Raw genomic sequence first — 20,950 nt, 5'->3', positions numbered from 1 at the left:
CCATCAAAACGTTTGCAAAGCTCAGGCACACCCGTGTCCTCCGCGGGGTACTAAGCTTGCACTGGGGTGCTGGGGACCCCCGGGCAGGCGAAGCAGTCTTTCCAGCGGCCCCACAGGCCCTTCAGGTGGAGTGCAGAGGCCCCTGAGGCTGACGCAGCTGTGACAGGCAGGGCCGCCACGAGGCTCCCTGGACCCTCCCCTGCCCCACCCGGCGGGTGCCCCCTCCCCAGTGGGCCACCTACCCAGCAGCCGGGACGTGAAGGAAACAAACTTGGTTCTTCGGTTGGGGGCCAGCGAGGTCATCCAACGCTTCATCTCGCTCCTGGGACGGGGAGGAGGACAAATGCCCCAACCGCAGAGCAACGGACCCCATGTGAGGGGAACCGCTGCACCAGGCATCCAGCAAGCTGGCCACTGGGTCCCGGGCCTGGCACAGAGCAGCGGCAGGACGGCGTGGACGGGGCCGGGAATCCAGTGGCAGGACTGGGGCGGAGCGCTATAGAACCTCCCTGGTACATCTTTAAAGTCAGTGGGTGAGGGTGAGCCCACGACACCCCAAAGTTAACCCAGAGGCGAGCCCTCAGCTGCCAGCTGCCCTGAGCCATGTTCCGTGGAATTGGGAGAGGCTGACGCCACCCCTGCCCCAGGCAGTCAGAACTGGACCGCAATGTGCAGGGCGACACCTGTGAGTCCTGGGCTGGGGGTTGCTGGGCACCGCACAGGGGCTGCAGGGCGGCTGGCCTGGCAGCTCAGAGGTGCAGGTGGGCCTGAGGCCACCTTGACAGTGGTTCACTGGTCGGTCGGGCCCAAGGGCTCTACAACAACTCATCAGAACAGAGGGGCCCGCCCAGAGTCTGACGCCCAAGGGAACATGAACACACACACACACCCCCAGCAACGTGCTCGCCCCGCACCCTGACACTAACACTGCACAGAAACCCTCCTGGCAGAGCCTGGGGGGAGGAAGGACAGGAACAGGGCGGCGGTGTGCTAAGCCTGGAGCCTCGCTCCACCCGGGCAGGCGACAGCGGCGCTGGGCACTCACTGAGAGGACGCCTTCAGCATGTAGGTGGCCTCCCGGTCATCCGCATTCTCCAGCAGCCGCAGGATGAAGACATTGGCCAGCGTCTGGCCCTGGTCCTCCAGCTCCTCCACTCGCAGCAGGCCCCGCGGGGCGGAGTCAAAAACCTGGTACTTGTCTCTGGGGACCGAGGGTGGCAGCAGAGGCACGTCAGTCCCCAGGCGGCGGCTCGGATTTCCAGGGAACGCTCTACCCTGGCCAGCGAGGCCGGCCCCTCTGCTGCCGCTCCTCACCTCCTTCTGGAAGCCCCCCACCTGACCGCCTGTCCCCCTCACCCCCAGCCCCCGCCCTCCACAGTGTGGACGGCGGACGAGGGGTCGGCACCCACGACACGGCAGGGGGTGCTCGGCCGAGCCCTCCCCAGGTGTCAGGCACTGAGCTGGACTCTCCACGTCCTTAGGGGTACAGCCCCCGCTAGACGGAGGGGAAACGGAAGCTCAGGGCGTTGAAACATACCTGCCCGAAGGCCCAAGGCTGGACCAGAACGGAGCAGGCCTTCAAAGAGGATCCAGGGCCTGGGCAACATCCCAGCACCACGCCCGCCGCCCCCAGGCCGTGGTGACTCCCCATCCCTCCTGCCTGCCGCTCACCCCGGAATCTGCCGGCAGATCACCAGCAGGTCGTTGAAGAGGAAGAGGTAAATTTCCCGGAAGAGCTTCTTGGTCCGCAGGGTCCGGGATGTCTTGGGGCCTGACATCTGCTGCAGCTCGCCCTGCTTCAGCAGCCAGCGGGAGTGGGAGATGATGGGCACCGACTGCGTGAGGGGGGACGGCATCAGAAGGGCTGTGCCCCTCCGCGCCCCCCGCCCCAGGCTCCCCTCGTGCTCTGACTGCAGTGATGACCGCGAGCAATGGTGTGTGAGGCCCGCACTGGGCCCAGGACACGCGTGGCACTGGTGGGAGGGACGGACGGGTGCTGGGCAAACACGGAAGGGCGTGTGTGCATGCGCACGTGTGCCTGAGTGGGCATATGTGTGTCTGTCTGTTGTCTGTGTATCTGCGTGTGCTTTTACGTATGTGTGCTCACGTCTAAGTGTGTCCACGTGTCCTGTATGTGTCTGTACTCACGTGTGAGTGTGTACATGTGGGTGCCTCTGTGTGTGTGTGTCATTCTCCTACTACTGTGTGATGCAGGATCAGAGGAGAGGCCAAGTTCACAGGAGAGAGGGGAGAACTGGGTCCCACAGGGTGAGGAGACTGGGCAGGCCAGTCTCCACACTGCGGCTCCGGGGCAGGCACCCAGCACCCAGCATGCGGCCCACAGGTGGAGCTACGTGGGGGGCCCGGAGGTCTGCGTCCTCAGCTGGGGCTCAGCTCCCAAACCTAGCATGACCTCAGGGACCCTCAGTAGGTACCGTGTGCTCATGTGCCCAGAACCCCAGAAACCCAAGCCCTCGGGGCCCTTAGGGTCACTAATGCCTGAAGTTTTACACAAAGTTGGGGGAAAGGTCGGTAACTTCCGTCGAATTTTCGAATCGCCCACATTTAAGAATCCCTGGAGCAGTCCATGACATACTCTTCATGTGAGCTGACTGTACAAGGTCACATAGCCAGTAAGTGACAGCAGGCAGCTCCTGACTCCCTGTAGGAGACAGTCTAGGCCAGCGGTCCCCAACCGTTTTGGCACCAGGGGCTGGTTCTGTGGAAGACAACTTTTATACAGACGGGGGTGGGGGATGGGGGGATGGTTCAGGCGGTAGTGCGAGCGATGGGGGGCGATGGGGAGCCATGGGGGGCGATGGGGGGTGATGGGGAGACATGGGGGGCGATGGGGGGTGATGGGGAGCGATGGGGAGCCATGGGGGGCGATGGGGACCCATGGGGGTCGATAGGGGGCGAAGGGGAGCGATGGGGGGCGATGGGGACCCATGGGGAGAGATGCGGGCTATGGGGACCCATGGGGGTCGATGGGGGGTGATGGGGAGCGATGGGGAGCCATGGGGGGCGATGGGGACCCAGGGGGAGCGATGGGGAGCGATGGGGGGCGATGGGGATCGGCTGTAAATACAGATGAAGCTTCGCTTGCTCACACACTGCTCACCTCCTGCTGTGCCGCCCGGTTCCTAACAGACTGCAGACCGTTACCGGTCCGCGGCCTGGGGGTTGGGGACCCCTGGTCTAGGCCAATGTGACGGCCCGGTGACTGGGGGCAGGTGGGGCCTTCAGCTAAGGGGTCAGGGAAGGCCTCGGTGGAGATGGTGCTGTGCTGGGACCCAAGGGCAGCCATTCAGCGAGCCCGGCCAGTGCCCAGTGCTCCAGGACAGCCGGGCTGGGGCGGGGACGTGTGGCTGGGCGTGGGCTCACCTTGATCTTAAACTCCATCTTCTTCTGAATGCTAATCATTTGCTCCGTGCGGCTCATTTTCCTGACGCCCTCATTGCATGCTTTCACCACCTGGGACGAGAAGGAGGACACATCAGGCCACCCACACCCAGCTGTCTCTGACCACTTACTTCGGCCCACTCAGGCCACAGCTGGTCAGTCTCAACTGGGTCTCAGTTCCAGTGTAGAAAATCAGGGCCTTGTCTTTGTTGGGACGTGAACTCCAGAGAACACATAAATCGATGCCGACCCCTCATGTCACCTAAGAGAGCAAATTTCGACCAGAAGACGTCCCTTCTCATCCGTCAGACTGGAAATGCCCCAGGTCTGGGGATCAGGTTCCGTCACACACTGTGGGGGGAGCACAGAGTCCCCCCACCTTCCTGGGAGGCAACCCAGGTACCAAGGGGCCGAATGAAACCACATTTTCTGGGACTTCTGGGGACTCATTCCGAGAGATGATATCTGCACAGGAACCAGAACAGGGGCCGGCACCCAGCAGGCGCGCAGCGTTTAGGAACGAGCCCAAAGACGTGCGTACTAGGATGTCCCCCGCAGTGGCGTTCAGAGCAAGAAAAACTGTCCTCAACCTAAATGTCCATCTACAGGGGTTGAGTAGTGCTCATGAATCCACAGAACCCTGTACTCTGAAACCACGAAGAAGTGCAATAATTTTACAGGCACTAAATGGAGGGAAAAGCCAACTCGTAAAGCACAAGCCCACCTGCAAAGAATACAGTGGTGTGCGCAGGCGTCTGTCTGGAAAGGGCCTGGAGGGGCCGGCACCAGCGTGTCGGCAGTGGGGTGCGGGAGAACTGCTCACCTTTACCGTCTTCTTTCTGCCTATGAACAGTTTGTGGACTTGTTTGTATTCAGCAGCATTTTTATAAACTAAGGGAAAAAACCCACCTTTATTGAAAAAGGTAAATAATGAGAAGCAAGTGTCTACCTGGGAAATGAAAAGGAGATGAAAGCAGAAAAGAACTTGAAAACAGAAGACACTTGCCGGTGCCCCGAGACCCCTTGGGGCCCAGTGTGGCCGGCTGCCCGGTGCGGGCCGGAATGAAGCCCCCACCCGATCAGGTGTGTGTGTTCCAGGGGTGGGCAGAGGGTCCCGAGAGATGCAGCCTGGCTGGCAGGTCCCTGACCCTCCCTGACCAGCCTGCTCGAGGCTCCAGCCTTTCCCCAGCTAGGCTGGGAGGGGAGTGCTGTGTTTCCCAGGATCCAAAGGGTATAATTGCCAGAAGGATTTTGGAGGCCAACTGGCCTGATTGAGGGATGCGAGGAGAGGCCCCTGCGGGGAAAAGACTGCATTAAGCTACAAAGTCCTCATGGCTCCGTGTGGCTCCATGTGGCTTAGAACCACCACCTGGGGCTATAGTCCTTTTACTAAGCTGCTGCCACTGGTACACTAAGTGGAAAGGACTTCCCAACACCAGGCTCTCGTCCATTTCAGGGTCACCAGCGTGACAGAGTGGCCCCTGCACGGCTGCCAGGAGTGGGCTCGCAGCTCCAGCGGACACACTGGAGCCAAACACACGGGACAGCGCTGCTTTCAGACAAATACGTGGGAACAGACACATTCACTGACCCCTCCCGCATGGCCCCTGCTCTGCCGGCAGCTTCCAGGAGGATCCTCTTCTCTCGGAGGATCAGGAGAGGAGATGCTTTCTCCACTCCTGGGCAGGAAAAGCCCAGGCTTGGCAGGGCTGGGCAGTCCTCTCGCGGGGATAGGAGGTGCAGCTCGAGGGCCGGGAGAGGCGGGATCGGGGGGCGGGAGAGGCGCACAGGGCAGAGCTGCATCAGGGCTCAAGAAGGGCCAGAGCCGGCCTCAGAGCACGGCAAGGGAGGCAAGAGCCATGGCGTTTGACACTGGAAACAGGTCAGGACAAGCGTGGGGCCTCCGAGGGCTGCGGAGGGGAGAGCCTGGGCCTGTGGGTGGCCACAGAGCGGGGGCTGGCGGGAGGGTCCATGAACATGTCTGCAGGTCAAGAGCGCCCGGCCGGCCTGGTCCACCCCGCACGTCAGCAGCCTGGGGTGAGAAGCAAGCCCACCCGACTTATTCTTTGGACCCAGTGACCTCTCTGGATTGCCAACTACTAAAATGAATTTGCATCTTCCAGAGGCGCACAGGCACAGGAGGGGGCAGGACAGGAAGGTGGGCCTAGAGGAGGAAGACCGCTGACCGGGAAATGTGGAAAGAGGAAAGCACAACTCACCAGCTCCAGTTCCTTGTGCGCACCCAAGGCAGTGCCTTCCCGCTCAGACCTCTCTTCCACCCTCTTCAGGATGTTCTGAGCACAGGCAAAGTCTGCATTTAGTTTCCGCACGTACAGCCATTCCTCCCCTCTCCGCCCGCTTTGGCAGTGGCAGCCTCCCTGCCGCACTGGTCCAAACAGCCTCGTGTTGCTGCAACGTCCCGGAGCAAAGAGCCCCACCAGTTACGGACTGAGGGCGGGAGAACCTTCCACCAGCCGAGGGCCGAGCATCGCACACAAGCCTCGCTCGGCTCTAAGATGATAACCACGAGTCAAGGTCGGCACAAGGACCAACTACGAGGGCCAACCCCGAGCCCCAGTCTCCTTACAGCGAAGACCGAAGCAAAGGAGGCAACCAAGTGCAGTGGGGAAGGGGGCGGGCGAGGCCCGACAGTGAGGGAAGGGTCGCTCAGGGCTGGCTGTCCCCGAGGTGAGCTCGATGTCTGCAGCAGCATCAGTGGGACTGCCGTTTGAAGCCAAGTAGCAACGACCCTGAGGCTTCGTTAAGTCTGGTCTTATTGATAAAATCCAGTAGTTGGATTTTCTTGCGTTTCGCCTATAAATTACAATGTTTGCATTGGTTTCTGCCTCACAGTTCTCCCCGTGCCCATATTTCTGATCTGCTCTCATTCCATGAAGAGGTTTGGGTGCATCTGAGCACAGCTCACCTCCCCGCCAGCTGCCCCATGTGGTGGCACAAACGTCCCCAGCCACCTGCTGCCACCCAGACACCAGGATGTTGGGCATCCTTTCCACTCTCTCCTGAGCTCCAGACCAGACCCAGATCCCTCCCACCTCTGGATGTCCCTCAGCCGCAGGCCCCCAGGCTCCCCTGTGCGGTCACCTGCCCCGCCTCTGCCTGCCAGCCAAGCCAGACACACGCAGTCAGCTCCGATGCCTCCTTACCCTCCCCCCCACCAACATGGGGTCACCAACCCTGCCTGTAACCACCCCCCGACTCCCAAATCCATCTCCCAGCGAACAGGATGGCTCAGGCTCCACCTTTCCTCATTGGGATAAAACCCCATCTGACCAGGTCCTGCTCCTGGCCTCAGGCAGAGGTGTGGCTTCTTCAGCCTGGGCACAAGGCTGGGCACAAGCCCTCCACGCTGGCCTCCTCTCTGGTGGGCCCCTCCCTACCTCCTGCGGTAACTGGCGAGTGTACCGGGAGCACCCCGCCTACATTCACCCCTCGGACGCGCTGCCTCTGAACCTCAGTCCCATTTCCACTCTTGCCCTCCTGCCTGATACCCTCCACACGGCAGCTGCTTTGAGCTCTTACCAGCGTCAACTAGATGGAATGGCTCCCCATCACATTGAGGATAGAACCCAATGTCTTACCCGGCTCCTTAGGCCCCTGTTCAGCCTCTGCCCACATCTGCACACCCATTCCCATCATGTTCCCCCAGCTCACCGCTGGCCGCCCCGTCTGTGTACCTTGCTGCCCCAGGGCCTTTGCATAAGCAGCTCCCTGTCAGATGAATGGCTCCTCCCTGTCGGCCAAGTCTTAGCTTAAATGTCACTCATCCGAGTCTTTCCTGATCCCCCAGCTGGCAGTGGGCATGCAGTCACCACCATCACGTCACTCTGTTTCACTGTCCTCAGCCATGACCACTTCCTGGTTGTGTGTGTGTGTATGTGTGTGTGTGTGTGTGTGTGTGTGTGTGTGTATCTCCCCACCCTCCCCCAGAATGTGGCTCTGTGGAAGCAGGGGCTGAGTCTCCCACTGCCTGGCACACAGTAGGAGCTTAATTAGGATTTGTGGAACAAATGGACTTCTGGAAACAGAAAGCCAGCCTGGAATGACCAAAGCCAACAGCCCGCAGCAGGAGAAGTGTGTGTCAGGGGAGAGAGGCTGGTACCTGGACCAAAAGCTTGAGGCGCGTGATCCTCTGGAAAGGCAGGATGAGGAAGGAGGAGAGGGGCAGCCCCCTGCACTTGGGGTCCAGCTCCAGCTGCGTGATCAGCTCCCGAAAGGCTGCCTTCTCCTGGCTGGGGACACAGACAAGAGAGTAGGTCTCTGGCTCGTGGGAGGCGCAAACTGGAGGGGGTTCTTCCCCGTCCTCAGACCCCCTAAGAACCAGACAGCCCACAAGCACAGAAAACGCGTCGATTTCTTCTCTCCTCTCTCTTTTTTTTTTAATGGAAAATAAACTGTTTGTGTACAAGTCAAATAACAATAGTGACTTCACACGCCAGGCCCATGAAGTCTTAGCAAAATATGCTGTGTGTGGGAGGGCAAGAATTCCTTGCGTGGCCAAGACTATGAATCAGATGCAGAATTCGATGATTTACCCAGCAGGAAACGGTGGCAAGGTAAACCCACGTAATGACAGGAGCAGGCAGCAGGCTGGAGACGGCTGCAGGGAGAACCTGTGCTACTCCTGCCAGGTGGGGATGTCTCGTCTGCAGACGGGCTGGGCAGTGGGAACCACTGCTGGAGATCAGACGCGGGCCCTGGACTGCCCGTCATTAGGGACACGGCGCTCAGGCCCAGGGAGTCTGCTCTCACGGGCCACACCAGTGGACCCCTGGGCACTGCAACATCTAGAATCCTCTTCTCCTGTGTGACTGTCTTCTCAACATCCGTCCTCAAAACTGGCATCCCGATTCCCTCAAATCCCAGTTTCAAACCCCAAATGTAAAACACCCAAACCCCTGAATACTCAAACTTTAAAACATCCCCAGTGAACTACACGGCTTGATAGAAAGACCCAACGGAGCATAACGTCCAGAGGTCACTACTCAGAGTCCTTTGGTGCCCATGAGTGTGCTAAGAACACAGCACTGGTTAAACTGTGGTTGAAACGTGGCACAGACATGTGAAGAATTCAAAAGAAGCAAGTTAATGAAAAAACTCTCTCATCAACGGAAACCCCAAGAAAGTTTACAAAATGGGCAGATGAGTAAATTCAAGGGCTTTGCTGGAGAACCACCAGAAAGACTCCCTCCCCCCAATCCTTGCCTTGTCTCTAGTTCAAACCACTTTCCTGCCGTCTTGGGCCTCGAGTTGTCCTCTTGGCCTCAAGCTCCCTTTTCTAAAACTCACAGAGCTCTGCACGGCCATCTGGACACGGGTCCGGTGGGCGCCATGGCTGACTGTCCCGGGGTCAACATTTCCCTAATGACACCGAAAGCCCCAGAACGTGCCGGAGTTGGATGCTGTCCTGGGAAAGCAGAGACCCAGGGACCACAGCTCAGTGTCAGCACAAGAGGAGGGGGCCGCCGGGGCCACGCCTGCGTGATGGCCCCGCTGCCCAGCCATACTCACAGCAGCTGCTTGTAGGTCCTCTCCTGGTAGGTCTGGTTGCTGACGTAGGTGATGTAGACGGAGAAGTGGTCGGCGGCGTAGAGGTACACGATGTCGCACACGTCTGAGATGACGATGTTCTCCTCCATCCTGCGCTCCAGCTCCAAGAGAAACCTGCAGCGGGCGGCGGCCGGGTTAGGGGTGGCTGGCTGTGGAGACTTGGCACAACACAACAGGAGGAGGTCCCAGCGAGGGGGGCACGTTCTGTCACATCACGGAATTACTTGTTCAGTTTAATAGGTGGGTAGTGACATTAGGAGCATTTTTTTTTTTTTTTTTTTTTTTTTTGCGGTACGCGAGACTCTCACTGTTGTGGCCTCTCCCGTTGCGGAGCACAGGCTCCGGACGCGCAGGCTCAGCGGCCATGGCTCAGGGGCCTAGCCGCTCCGCGGCATGTGGGATCTTCCCGGACCGGGGCATGAACCTGTGTCCCCTGCATCGGCAGGCGGACTCTCAACCACTGCGCCACCAGGGAAGCCCTAGGAGCATTTTTAAAAGGGAGAGACCTCATCTTTTACGTCCATACTGATGCGTTTACAGTTGAAGTGAGCTGACGATGGTGATCTGCTTCAGAACAATCCCGTGGGTGAACCTAATGCTGAAGCGTGGGCTTGCTACATTGGTGTCTCTACTTCTGCATGCTTGGGATTTTCCATAATAAAATATAAATAAATACAAAAATAAATAGACACCCCTCCCCCAGTGGGGGTGAGCAGCAGAGACCGAGGCGTCTCCGAGGCTGCTCTGGTCTCAGTCAGCTCTCGCCTTCCTGAGCCTACCAGGTGGGGGGCTGCCACGAGGATCTGGAGGCTGCAAACGGAAAGGTGGGGTGTCCATGTGGAGGGGGACCGACTCAGGAGGGTCCATGGAGAGCCACACACGGGTGTGGGTTTGCTGCTGCCCGCGTGCTACTTCACATCTGAACAGGCGGGGACGGACCAGCTCATAAAAGCTGAGTTCTGCACTTTTAGCTGCAAACCTCCCCAGGCTACAGTGAAAAGGGTAAATGGGTCTTTTATCCTAACGGAATGACGGGAGTTCATTTCTTCTTTGCAATAATCAGTCAATAGATGTCCATTCCTCCTCCACTTAAGCTCATCCCATCCTTCTTTAGGCAAAAGAAGTACAGTCCCAATCGCCACCTCCACACACCCTTGCTAACACCACGCAACCGGAGAAGAGAAAGTGTCAATCCAGGACCGCGCTCCGCGTTGGCCCTCAGAGGGTCTCGGGCCCCACACACACCAAGCCAGGGCCTTGTGAGGTCAGGATAAAGAGCAGCTCGCATGGACACCCCCGGACCAGGTCGTGACACCCGCCACTGATGTGCCTTATTGTGTGAGACACACGGAGCACCTGCGTGGCCGGGGGGGACCTGCAGGCAGCCGTCCTGTCCAGAGGGACGCAACGGGCCTCGTTGCTGGGAGATCTTTGGGTTTATGTATTTAGTTACATCTTATTACAGAAAATTCCAAACCTACAAAAGCAGAGAAGCCAGAGTAACAGGCAGTGCCGCCAGCCCTGGACGTGCCCCAGGCGAGGAGGAGGGACAGGATGGGGCCCCACGAGGACCGGCGCGGAGGCTCACCGCTCACTGACGGCCATGACGTCCAGCACGTTGGAGAAGAGGATGTGTGCCTCGGACGGGTGCAGGATCTTCTTCAGGCGCTCGTTCTCCATGAAGTGGGACACAAGCAGGTTCAGGCTTTTGTAGTAGGAGGCCTCGGAAGTCACCAGCTCGAACATGGCCTGGGACGTGAGGAGGGCCAGCGGTCAGCACCTAGGACTCGTCTCCCCCCGCTCTCAGGTGCAAAGGTTTTATTTTAGTTTCGTTTTTTGGCTGCCATGCACGGCTTGCGGGATCTTAGTTCCCCGACCAGGAATCAAACCTGTGGCCCCTGCAGTGAAAGCGCCGAGTCCTAACCCCTGGACCACCAGGGAAAGTCCCCAGATGCAAAGGTTTTAAAAGTGAAGGAAGACTGCTGTCGGGGTCTGCGTTGGCAAGGGCGCTGCCATCCGCGGCCAAGACCGCTTGCCCCGCTCACGAGAGTGAAGCCGGAGATAGCCTCGTGTCCGAGTACGGAACAAGGTCAAACACGAGGGGCCAGCCATCCGCTGGGTTCCCGACAGCTGCTGAGGGTGACTCAGGACTGTCTCCTGGTGCGGAATGGGTGAGAGAGTCAGCAGTAGAAGGACCCCACTTCTACACGCCCAGAAAAATGTCCGGAAGGAAACAGGCCATAATGTCAACCACAGGTGTCAGTAGGGGGTGGAGTTTGGGGGTGACTTTTACTTTTTTCTTTTTACCCTTTCAATTGTCTAAAAATTGAAGAATGAGCATATATTGTTTCTTTCATGGTCTTATTTTATAATGTAATTGATAAAGCAATTTTCATTTTGAAAAAAGAAAGAGAGAAAGAAGACAGAGAAAGAAGTCCATAATCTGATAAACTTTTTGGAGGCGCCTTCATTCTCTATCACGCTTATCACCTGATTATTGAGTCTATGAAACAGCAAACTCACCGGACCTCTGTTCCCTTACGTGTCATCTGTGAAGCGAGGGCAGTAGTTGCTGGTTCACCCTCCTTCCTTACTCTCAAGCAAACCCATGACCCTTCCTGAGACCATCCAGGGACCACCCTCACCTTCCTCTCCCCCATCTCTCCCTGCTGTTCCTCAGCTTAGGGTGGGTTCAGGTCTGGGCCCACGGTGGCTGCCCAGAAGGGACAGTGTAGTGGGATGAATTGTGCGCCCACCCAGAGCTGTGTCCACATGCCAAGCTCCAGCACCTGTGAACGTGAACCTGTTTGGCAAAAGGGTCTTTGCGGATGTAAGTGAAGGATGTCAAGGTGAGGAGACCATCCTGGATTGAGGGTCTAAATCCAATGACAGGTGTCCTTACAGGAGAGATGCAGAGGGAGATCTGGCAGACACACAGGGAAGAAGGCCATGTGAGGACACAGGAAGAGACTGGAGTGATGCTGCTTCAAGCTAAGGAACGGGAGCCACCAGAAGCGGAAAGAGGCAGAACTGCCAACACGCTGATTTCAGGCTTCTGGCCTCTACAACTGGGGGAGAATAAATTACCACCCAGTTTGTGCTAATTTCTTACTGCAGCCCCAGGAAACAACACAGACAGACAGAGGAGCGCTGAGAGATGGGACAGCGATGAGTGTAGGGGGCCCTGGTCCCTTCCCAGCATCCCGACCACCCCACATCTCACCTCCCTGTGGGGTCCTCCATCCTCCCACTGACCGGAACCCTGACCCAGGCAGGGCTTAAGGTTCTGGCCACGAAAGCTAGTGCTGCCGGGGCTAGGAAGGATGGTGGAAGGAAGGGAGACAGGGAAGGGAAGAGGGAGGGAGGACCAGCATGTGTTCCAGACACACAAGGCGCCTTCTCGTTCCATCCTCACTGGTCCCCCAGGAAGGACGTACAGAAGTTCGCATTTCGCTAAAAGGAAACAGATGCAGAGGTTAAGCAATGCCCCAGAGTTACTGCTGGAGGGTGTGGAAGATTCAACCCAAGGTTCTTCCAAGTTCTGGGCTCTGCCCACCAGTACCCACCCCTGCTGACTTACGCGCAGGCAGAGCGGAGATTCAATGGCGTCTGCAGGAGGCCTGGCCTGCTGCTTCCCCGCAAAGCTCAGACCCACAGCCAACCTGGCAGAGCACTTTAAAATGAGCGACATATTTGTAAGTTGGGAGCTCACTCCAGGGTGGCCCACAAATGACAGACCGTGGGCCACCATCAGAGGAGAGCCCACCGGTCCCCTAGTGTCTGTGCCTCACTCAAGACAGTGAGAGGAGGCACTGAAACGAGCTGGCGGCCTCTCTAACTGTCCCCGAGTCACAGATGCTTGGTCCGCTTAAAGATACGAAACACACGAAGCACATCCCGCTGGCCTCACTCACGCCAGAGCTGAGGCCTCGGCACGGAAGGCCCCACCCTCTGTTCTGCCAACGTCCAGCCAAGCCCTGCCGGGCAAGGCTGAGACCGCGCTGGGCAGGAAGTTCCCGGAATCATCTCTGTTACAGATGCTGACAACAAAAATCACTTTCCTGCTGCTAAATTTAAGTTTCTTAAGACAACGTCAGGCCATTACAGCTTGCAAGTTCCAAGCAAATGTAACTAAAAGAAGCAAAACAAAACAGCCCAAACCGAGACAGATGAGTGCTGCAGACACCGAGAGAGGAAAACACCACCGTGCCCAGGACGCAGCCCCGCAGACAAACGTCTCCCTGAGCGACGCCTGGATGCACAGCTGTGGGATCACACGTGGGAAAGGTGCCCAGGCCCCTGAGAGCATCACCATCCTGACCCCCGGGAGGACGAGGGGTTGGGGGCCGCCGGGCAGTGCCAGGCGGGCCTCTCAGCCGCTGACACGCAGCGGGCGTTGGGCCTGAATCACTGCTCCTTGATCCCGGCTGTGCCCATCCGCCACAACCTCACCCCCTCTTTCTCCGTTTATAGGCAACTAGTCACCTGTGGATTTTTGTTTTCCAGGGTGTTTGTCTTTATTTTATATGCCAAACTATTTGCCATATCAATATGGTCGTCCTTTCCTCATTAATATTATTTTTACCCTCAGTCATTCAAGCTTTTGCACGGTGTGTGGAGCCGACAGGGTCCAGGCCCTGCTCACTCGTTCATTCATTTGTTCATTCATTCGTCCGCAAACGCTGACGAGCACTGGTCCGGGCACCCGGGACTCCTCCTCCATGAACATGGCAAACTCCCTGCTTCCGTCCCAGGGCAGTGAAGGCAGAGCAAACGGGAGTAAAGTGCGTCCCGTTGGGTGTGAGGGATGCTACGAGCAGACGGTAAGAGGTGTGTGTGAGCACGTGAGAATGTGTATATACGTGTGTGACTGTGTGTGCGTGACTGCGTATATGTCAGTGTGTGTGTGTGAGTTACTTACTGCAGAGAATCCCTCCTTGGTGAAAGCAGCCGCTGCTCTGTGGCCGGGCTGGCTGAGGCCCCGCGCTGCCCGCCGTCGGGGTGCAGGGCTCACACAGGACCGTCATCCTCGGGAGCTCGGCTGGACTGACCCGAAGTTTCTGAATCACAGCTTGGTCTCCCATCGGTGCTTAGTGCTGGATTATTCCGCTTGGTATCCGCCAACAGTCATGTTACGCTTCCTGGGTTTTTCACAACCCCGCCACTACTAAGCCCAACTCCCTCCTGGGTTCTTTGCCAAGGGTAAGAGCCGGGCAGCTCTGGACCTTTCTTCGAGGGGCCAGTCCAGGTGGTTTTGCAGCCAGTGAGGGCCGTGCTGGGCCTGGTGTCCACCACAGGCCGCTGAGGAGCAGAGCTGTCAAGGCTTCGGCCTTGGAGTTAGCCAGAGAATTGCTTCATCCCACTAAGCCTCAGTTCCCATGTGTGCAGAATAAGGACCACAGTCCCCAGAGGAAAGGCCCAGCTGGGGCCGGCCTGTCTCAAAGCACCTGGCAGATGTCCGGGGCCGTAATCCATCCGACATCCGTGTGTCGTCTTCACAGGACCTCAAGTGCTTCACGGATGGAGCTCCAGCCAGAGGGGTCAAGGAGGGCCTGTACCAGGAGGTGCCACTGGGTGTGAGAGCCAAAGTATGACCCGTTCAGAGCAGGGGTGTGGACACCAGGTGGAGGTGGGAGACGGGTGGTGGAGAGGGAGCTGGGGGAGGGGCCTGGCGGCCAGGCCAGTATAGGAGTCACGTGGGGGCAGAGCAGGCTTCTGCGCACAGTCTTAAGTCCACCCTGCTGGCCGCCGTGTGGGCCAGAACCACACAGCCTTGCGTTCCGGAGTCCCGGGGCTGCTCGACGCTCCTGGGCTCCGCACGTGCTCTTGCCGCTTCCCCCGCCGGCCTGTGGATGAGAAGCCATGCCTGTCTCCCCACAGGCTTTGGAAGAAATGGATTAGATTTTTCTCAGTAAACTTAGACTTTTCTCCAAAAAAAGGAAACAATGTATCAGAGAATCACCGGAGTTCCAGCTGAGACCATCGCCACAGTCTCATGAGCTGAGAGGGCTCAGCTTTGGTCGGTGAGCATCTCCCCTTCCCTGGGGGAGTCCAGAAACTTCTGAGCCTGCAGACCCCAGGCCAGCCCCACACCCCACGGAACAGAAGACGCCCCACAGATGCACAGAACCAGGACCCCTCTCCCGAGGCAGCCCAGGCCTCGGTGCTGTGTGGGTTCAGGGTCCTCACGCAGCCTTGGGACTGGAGTGGCCCTGGGTCAGGCCCACCTGGACCACCCTAGTCAAGCAGTGCATTTGAAGAAACAGGGGAGACCCCTGACCCATCAGCAAGGGGATGAAAGAGGAAGCCAGGACACCAAGCAAAGGCTGCTTCGGATCAAAAAAGTGAAAAAAACAGCCCCTAACACACAAAGAGCGCTGTCCGTTAAGAACTCAGTTTACTGACCCACAATTTCCTGTGATCTAAGACAGTTCAGCCTGTGGTATCTCATTTTCTGACGCGGGTCCTCACGGTCCGAGCAGGCAGCTCACGTCATCGGCCTCCACGCTCCACCCTGATGTCCCCCTTGGTATGTGGGTCCTTCCTTCCTGCAGCATCAGCGACGCTCAAGGCTGAACAGTCCTTTGCCTTCTTTACCTGCACCGTCTCCACCTTACAATTCAGATTCTCTGTGGACCCCGTGTGTGGTCATTCTATCCCGATTAGGATTGGTTTCGGCTTCCTGGCCTTGGTGTCAATGCTTCACAGCGGTCTTTGACGCCATAACCTTTATTATGATGCTGTGGTGTGGCCTGAGTCACCAGGGGTCAGAGACAAAAGCGGGCTGACCGAGGACAGACGCTACCCACCACCTCCCTTCACTACTGTTGTTGTCTGGTGTGTCACTGGCAGAGCCGGGAAGCAAAAGCATCCCCTTACCCCTAAGGGTCCCAGGAGGCACCTTCACCTCTTCCTGCATCCCAGGTTCCTTCCAGGACAGACTGTCGGCAGTGGCCGGGACTAAGCTCTTGTCTGAGCAGATGTACAGAAAGGATCTTCTCAGGTAGCCTGCGTTTTCCCACCTGTTATGGACTGAATTGTGTCCCCCCAAATTCACATGTTGGAGTCCTAACCCCCAATGTGACTGCATTTGGAGACGGGGCCTTTGAAGAGGTAATTACAGTTAATGCGCTCATGAGGGTGAGCCCCTAATCCAATATGACTGGTGAACTTACAGGAAGAGGGACAGACACCTCACACCTCTGTGTAAGGGATGCACATACACAGAGGAAAGACCATGTGAGGACACAGTGAGAAGGTGGCCACCTGCAAACCAAGGAGGGAGGCCTCACCAGAAACCAAGCCTGCCAGCACCTTGATCTTGGACTTCCAGCCCCCAGAACTATGAGAATAAATGTCTGTGGGTTAGCCACCCAGTCTGAGGTATTCTGTTATGGCAGCCCAGATCATGGGACTGGAGGGTGAGGGCGGGGGGGCCCCTCCTGACACAGGACACACATCCCTCAAGGAACAAGGCAACGTTAGACATTATTCCAAACTGCTGTAAACGAGGCCTGGGACCACAGTCCAGAGAAAGGAGACGTTCTCTGCAGTGGGCGCCCAGGTGACTGGGGAGGGGACCAGAATGATGACTGTTCATCAATATTCTGTGAAACAGCATGTACTGCTTCCAGAAAATCACACTGGGGAGAAAAAGGCTGTTTTGCAAGATCTGCTGAGCACTCCCCGATGCCCCTTTGCCAGCTTGGGCACCACTCTCTCTCCAAATCCAGGAAACTCTTGGCTCCATTTCTCTCTTAGTCAGTACCTTCCCGTCTGAGACACACTGATGGGTGGGACACTTCATTGGTAAACAGTGGCCATAAATGTCCCTGTTCTCTCGTCTACGCAGGGTTATCGGAGATAAATGGCACCAGCGGGCAAGTAATAGTAACAGCTGCCATTTGTCCAGCTCCTAACCCGTGCCTGGTGTAACGCTGAGTACTTCCAACGCGTCACCTCCCTCCGTCCTCGCTGCAATCCTGGAGGTCCCCCAACCGTCCCCACCGTGCAGATGAGAGTGCCGAGGCCACACAGCGAGTGAGTGGCACCCCATCCTTTTGACCTCAGGGCTCTGTGTCTTGACCGCCCTGCTAGAGACGCCCTTCCACAGAAATGCCCAGGCTTTCCCGTGAGCCTGCAGGCCTGCGGTGGCGCCAGGCTGGCAGCCCCTCTCCTTGCAGGTCGGTCTCGGTCTGCTGTTATTTATGCAGAAGCCACTTCCTTCCCACCCTAGGTTCTTTCCAGGTTCTTGATCATCTTTTTAGCTTTACATGGTGCTTGATAATAAGTTTGTTAAGAGAAAACCTAACCCAGTGCTCAAATGCGAACCAGGCCTGGCGTCGGGTCGATGAGTCGTGCCCACGACTCACAACTTCCACCCAAAGGCTCGGCTCCCAGACCCATCCTCCTCGGGGCCGTCTGTGTCTCTTTACAAGGACACTGTTAGCGGTGCCCGTCGTTCGTCCTCCTTTCCTGGCTCCTGCTGGCCTGAATGTCCGATGCCCCATCTCCTTTACCAGGTGGCTTCCTGAAAGGCCTGGCCTGGGTGCAGCACCCAGGAAACTCCAAATGTTTACTGAGCACCTCCCAAGAGCTGGGGGCTGGAGGCTGTGGGCACTGGGGATTCCTGAGATGACCAAGAGCTGCTCCCTGCCCCTGGGAGGTCGCCGGCTCAGGAGACCGCAGCTGCTGGGGGGCTGGGGTCCGTGATGCTGTCCTGCCCTCCCCATCTCACTCATTCCACAGACATGTGCCCAGAGCCACCTCCAGGTAGTGGCTCGGCATGATGCTGGGGACACAGACAGACACAGACACACCAGGGAGGAGGCGGCTTGGGCACAGCCAATGACAGCTCTGCAGTGATGCCCACAGTGGAGTGGGAGGGGGCTTTGCCATGGCAGGGGGAGATGGGGAGGCAGGCAGCCAGAGAAGGCTTCCGGAAGGGGCTGTCAGAGTCAAAGAGCCAATAAGACTTAGCCAGGCAAAAAGGAAAAAAAAAAAAAAACCCAGTATTTCTCAGCCTGGTCCTGCGACCACAGGTGTTTGCGAAAATGCAGATTCCCAGGAACCTCCCCAGCGCCCAGCATAACTCGTCCTTTAACAAGATCCCCAGGTCGTTCTGAGGCATGGCAGAGTCTGAGGACCCCTGGTGCCAGGGCTGGGGGCCCCCAGCCCCAAAGCCTCCCCGGGTACCTTTCTTTCGCACTTAACACCTTGAGTGCTAAGCGTTAGGGCACCTGCCCGCTGCCGGACTTCGCTGTTAGTGCCTGGAGGGTGGGAGGAGATGGACAGAAAGCTGGGTCAGAATGCCAAGGGGTTTGTGGTGGGGGGGGGGGTCCCTCCTCGGGCTCAGGCTGCCTTAGAGGCCATGGGACGTCACAGTCCAGGCTCTGTGCCCTTGTGCTGGTGGGAGTTAGGACCACTTTGGTTGGCTGTAGGCTGAGCCCTGTGCTTGAGATGCTCAGCCCCTGTGTAGACCACAGACCCCAAAGGCAAACCTGCGGCCCCCGAGGGCCTGAGGCTGCCCCAGCCGCTGAGGCGAGCTGCCTCCCCGCTCCTCTGGGGGTGTCAGCTGGAGCCGGGGAGCGGTGTCCTCCGTCAGAGGCTGCGTCTGCTCTCTGCTTCGGGCCTTGAGCCCTTCTGCTGCCAGCAGCGGCCACCCTGGGTGGACCTGCATCCTCGCTCTGCCAGACCTTGCTTCCCACGTGATCCTACTGTCCATTAACAAAGCTTTCCTCACTTCTGCGGCTAGAAGAGTAATTCGTACCCCAGAGGCATTAGAGTGGACAGAAGTGACTCTGAAAAGGCTTTTAGTTAAGAAGCAGCCCCTAGAGCCTCTCTCTCCTCCTCGAATAATTACAATGGAGTCAGATTCCAGAGCCCAGGCTCTGCTGCAGCGTGGTCTCTAGTCAGTGCGGGAAATGCAAGAAGTGACAAGACCAGGGGCCTCCACGGGGGCCACGGGGCCTCAGTGTCACCCAGGGTGACGACAATTAGTCCCGGGGCTGCTGTGAAACTAGGGGTCACACATTAAATGCGAGTTGGCATGCAGGCCTGGGGGCCCAATGTGCCTCCACACCACCAGCTGCCCAAACCCAAGCCTTGGCCAAGCTCACACACACCACGAGCCAATTGTTACGTTTTCTCAAGATGACCTGGTTAATAAGATAACTTACAAAAAAGTACACACTAAAATAGACATAAAGTTTAAAAGACACATGCTTGAAAAGATGCCCAGCCGCATTCACAACAAGAGAAATGCAAAGCAAAACCACAACACAGCATCCTTTATGATCTTGCACACGGGTCCAGATAAACTCGCTGGATGCTGTACCACATTGGTGATAGGGAACCAGCACCCTCTCATACAGCTGAAGTGTGAAGACAACTTGGCAATATCTTCTCAAAATTTAAAAAGTATGTAATCTTTAACCCGACAGTTCCACTTAGCAATTCCCATAGTATTCCATTGCACAGATCTGTCTTTTATTACTATAAATAATGCTGCAATGAACATCCTTGATACACAACATTTCTAGTTGCAGTCCATCAACAGGGGACTGGTTAAATAAATTATGGAACATCATAAACGATGGAGGTCCCTAGAGCTAGAAAAAAAAAAAAGGAAGAAAAGAAAAGAAAAACAAGAATGGGGAACTCTGTTTGGGCTGATCTGGAAATACTGTCAAAACATTTTGCTAAGTAAAAGAAAAAAAAAGCAAGGCACACAGCAGTGCACATAGAGTTTACCATTTGTGTAACACACACAAACACGCACGCACAAGCACACACATACTGGCCCTGAGGGCCAGGGGTTGGCGGCGGGAACGATTTTCGCTGTAATTCTGTTTGCTCTGTTTCAAGTTTATATCAGGTGCATAAATTATTTATCCAAAAGGTTTACTTTAAAAATGATAAATGGTAACACTGTCACTTTGCTAAAGTAGGTATAGGTGCTTGCTTTCTAAATCAAATAGAAGAGGGGCTACCTGATATTTTGGGTGATGGTTCCTGTCCACCTTAAAGCATGGGGCAAAGATCCCTGCCCCCTCTGAATTTGGGATTAATTTGCTGAATTGTTAGGGTTTATCCTACAGAGAGAAATATATGATTCAATGAAGGTTGGTAAATAAAATAATCACGATTCAATTTTCTGATAGAAGTATATCATGTTAAAAACCGTAAGTAATTTCCTTCTAAAATGGACTGCTTTCTTTTGGAAAAAAAAAAAAAGTATATTTCAGTTCTAAGTTGTGAAAACAAGTTGAAAAACAACAAAAATACAACTCTGATTTCAGAGGCTCAGCACACTCAGACTGTGAGTTATATCCAAACTTGCTAGCTCCCTGGGAAGTCACTCCCTCCTCGTTCCCAGGGGGACGAGGCTGGAAGTCTAGTTCGGGCACATAGGGGCGGTGCCACCACAAGTGCCAGCCTGGGTGGACCGCCCCTCAGGAGTGTACCTGTAGCCCTGTTTCCATGGAGATGCTCAAAATATCATTCCAGGCTCATTTTTCGAGCTGTGCACAGCCAGCCCCCCAAGATCGGGGACCATGTGGAGTCCGTCTTTATCTGATCTGGGGACACCACCCAGGCCAGCGGCAGGAGCGACTGCTCCAGGGACGGTGCTGGGTCAGCACCTCCAGCTTCCCCTTTGTTTCTCACGGTGTCAGCTGTGGCGAGAGTCAAGCGCTGCCTCATGGTTTGTCGGTTTGTCGCAGTGACTGTCCCCACCTCCCCCATTTGAACGCCTGACCCTTCCCCAGCTGCCCCCTTCCTAACTTTGTAATTTGAATATCTGTCTACTTATTTTCTCAAACCATTGTGTCCTGAAACAGTAACTGAGAAACCATTCCAAATAGGAGGGAACCAAGCGCTTCAGAAAAAGTTAAAAAACAAAAAGTAAACCAAGAAAATCCTACACAACATCTATGACAACGCTTTCCAATTTCAGCTGTCTAATTTTTTTTTTTTTTTT

The 20,950-nt window shown here is 56.5% G+C and overlaps 1 protein-coding gene across 1 annotated transcript in view; it reads right to left on the bottom strand.

Annotated features, from left to right (window-relative positions):
* Nucleotides 1-20,950, bottom strand: part of NGEF (neuronal guanine nucleotide exchange factor) — a 41,713-nt gene that overhangs the window by 3,013 nt on the left and 17,750 nt on the right. Inside the window, exons 4-11 of the mRNA XM_027118181.1 lie at nt 10,559-10,719; nt 8,932-9,084; nt 7,523-7,652; nt 5,622-5,696; nt 3,385-3,474; nt 1,672-1,835; nt 1,046-1,201; nt 243-322 (exon numbers count right to left, since the gene is read on the bottom strand). Of these exons, the coding sequence (XP_026973982.1) occupies nt 243-322; nt 1,046-1,201; nt 1,672-1,835; nt 3,385-3,474; nt 5,622-5,696; nt 7,523-7,652; nt 8,932-9,084; nt 10,559-10,719 (1,009 nt within the window). The remainder of the gene's footprint in view (nt 1-242; nt 323-1,045; nt 1,202-1,671; nt 1,836-3,384; nt 3,475-5,621; nt 5,697-7,522; nt 7,653-8,931; nt 9,085-10,558; nt 10,720-20,950) is intronic.

This window comes from Aethalodelphis obliquidens, unplaced genomic scaffold (assembly GCF_003676395.1).
Source record: "Aethalodelphis obliquidens isolate GAN/ISIS:26980383/991018 unplaced genomic scaffold, ASM367639v1 scaffold2, whole genome shotgun sequence".
Taxonomy (NCBI): Eukaryota; Metazoa; Chordata; class Mammalia; order Artiodactyla; family Delphinidae; genus Aethalodelphis; species Aethalodelphis obliquidens.
The sequence above is the reverse complement of the archived record's forward strand: the minus strand, read 5'-3'. Positions and strand labels throughout refer to the sequence as shown.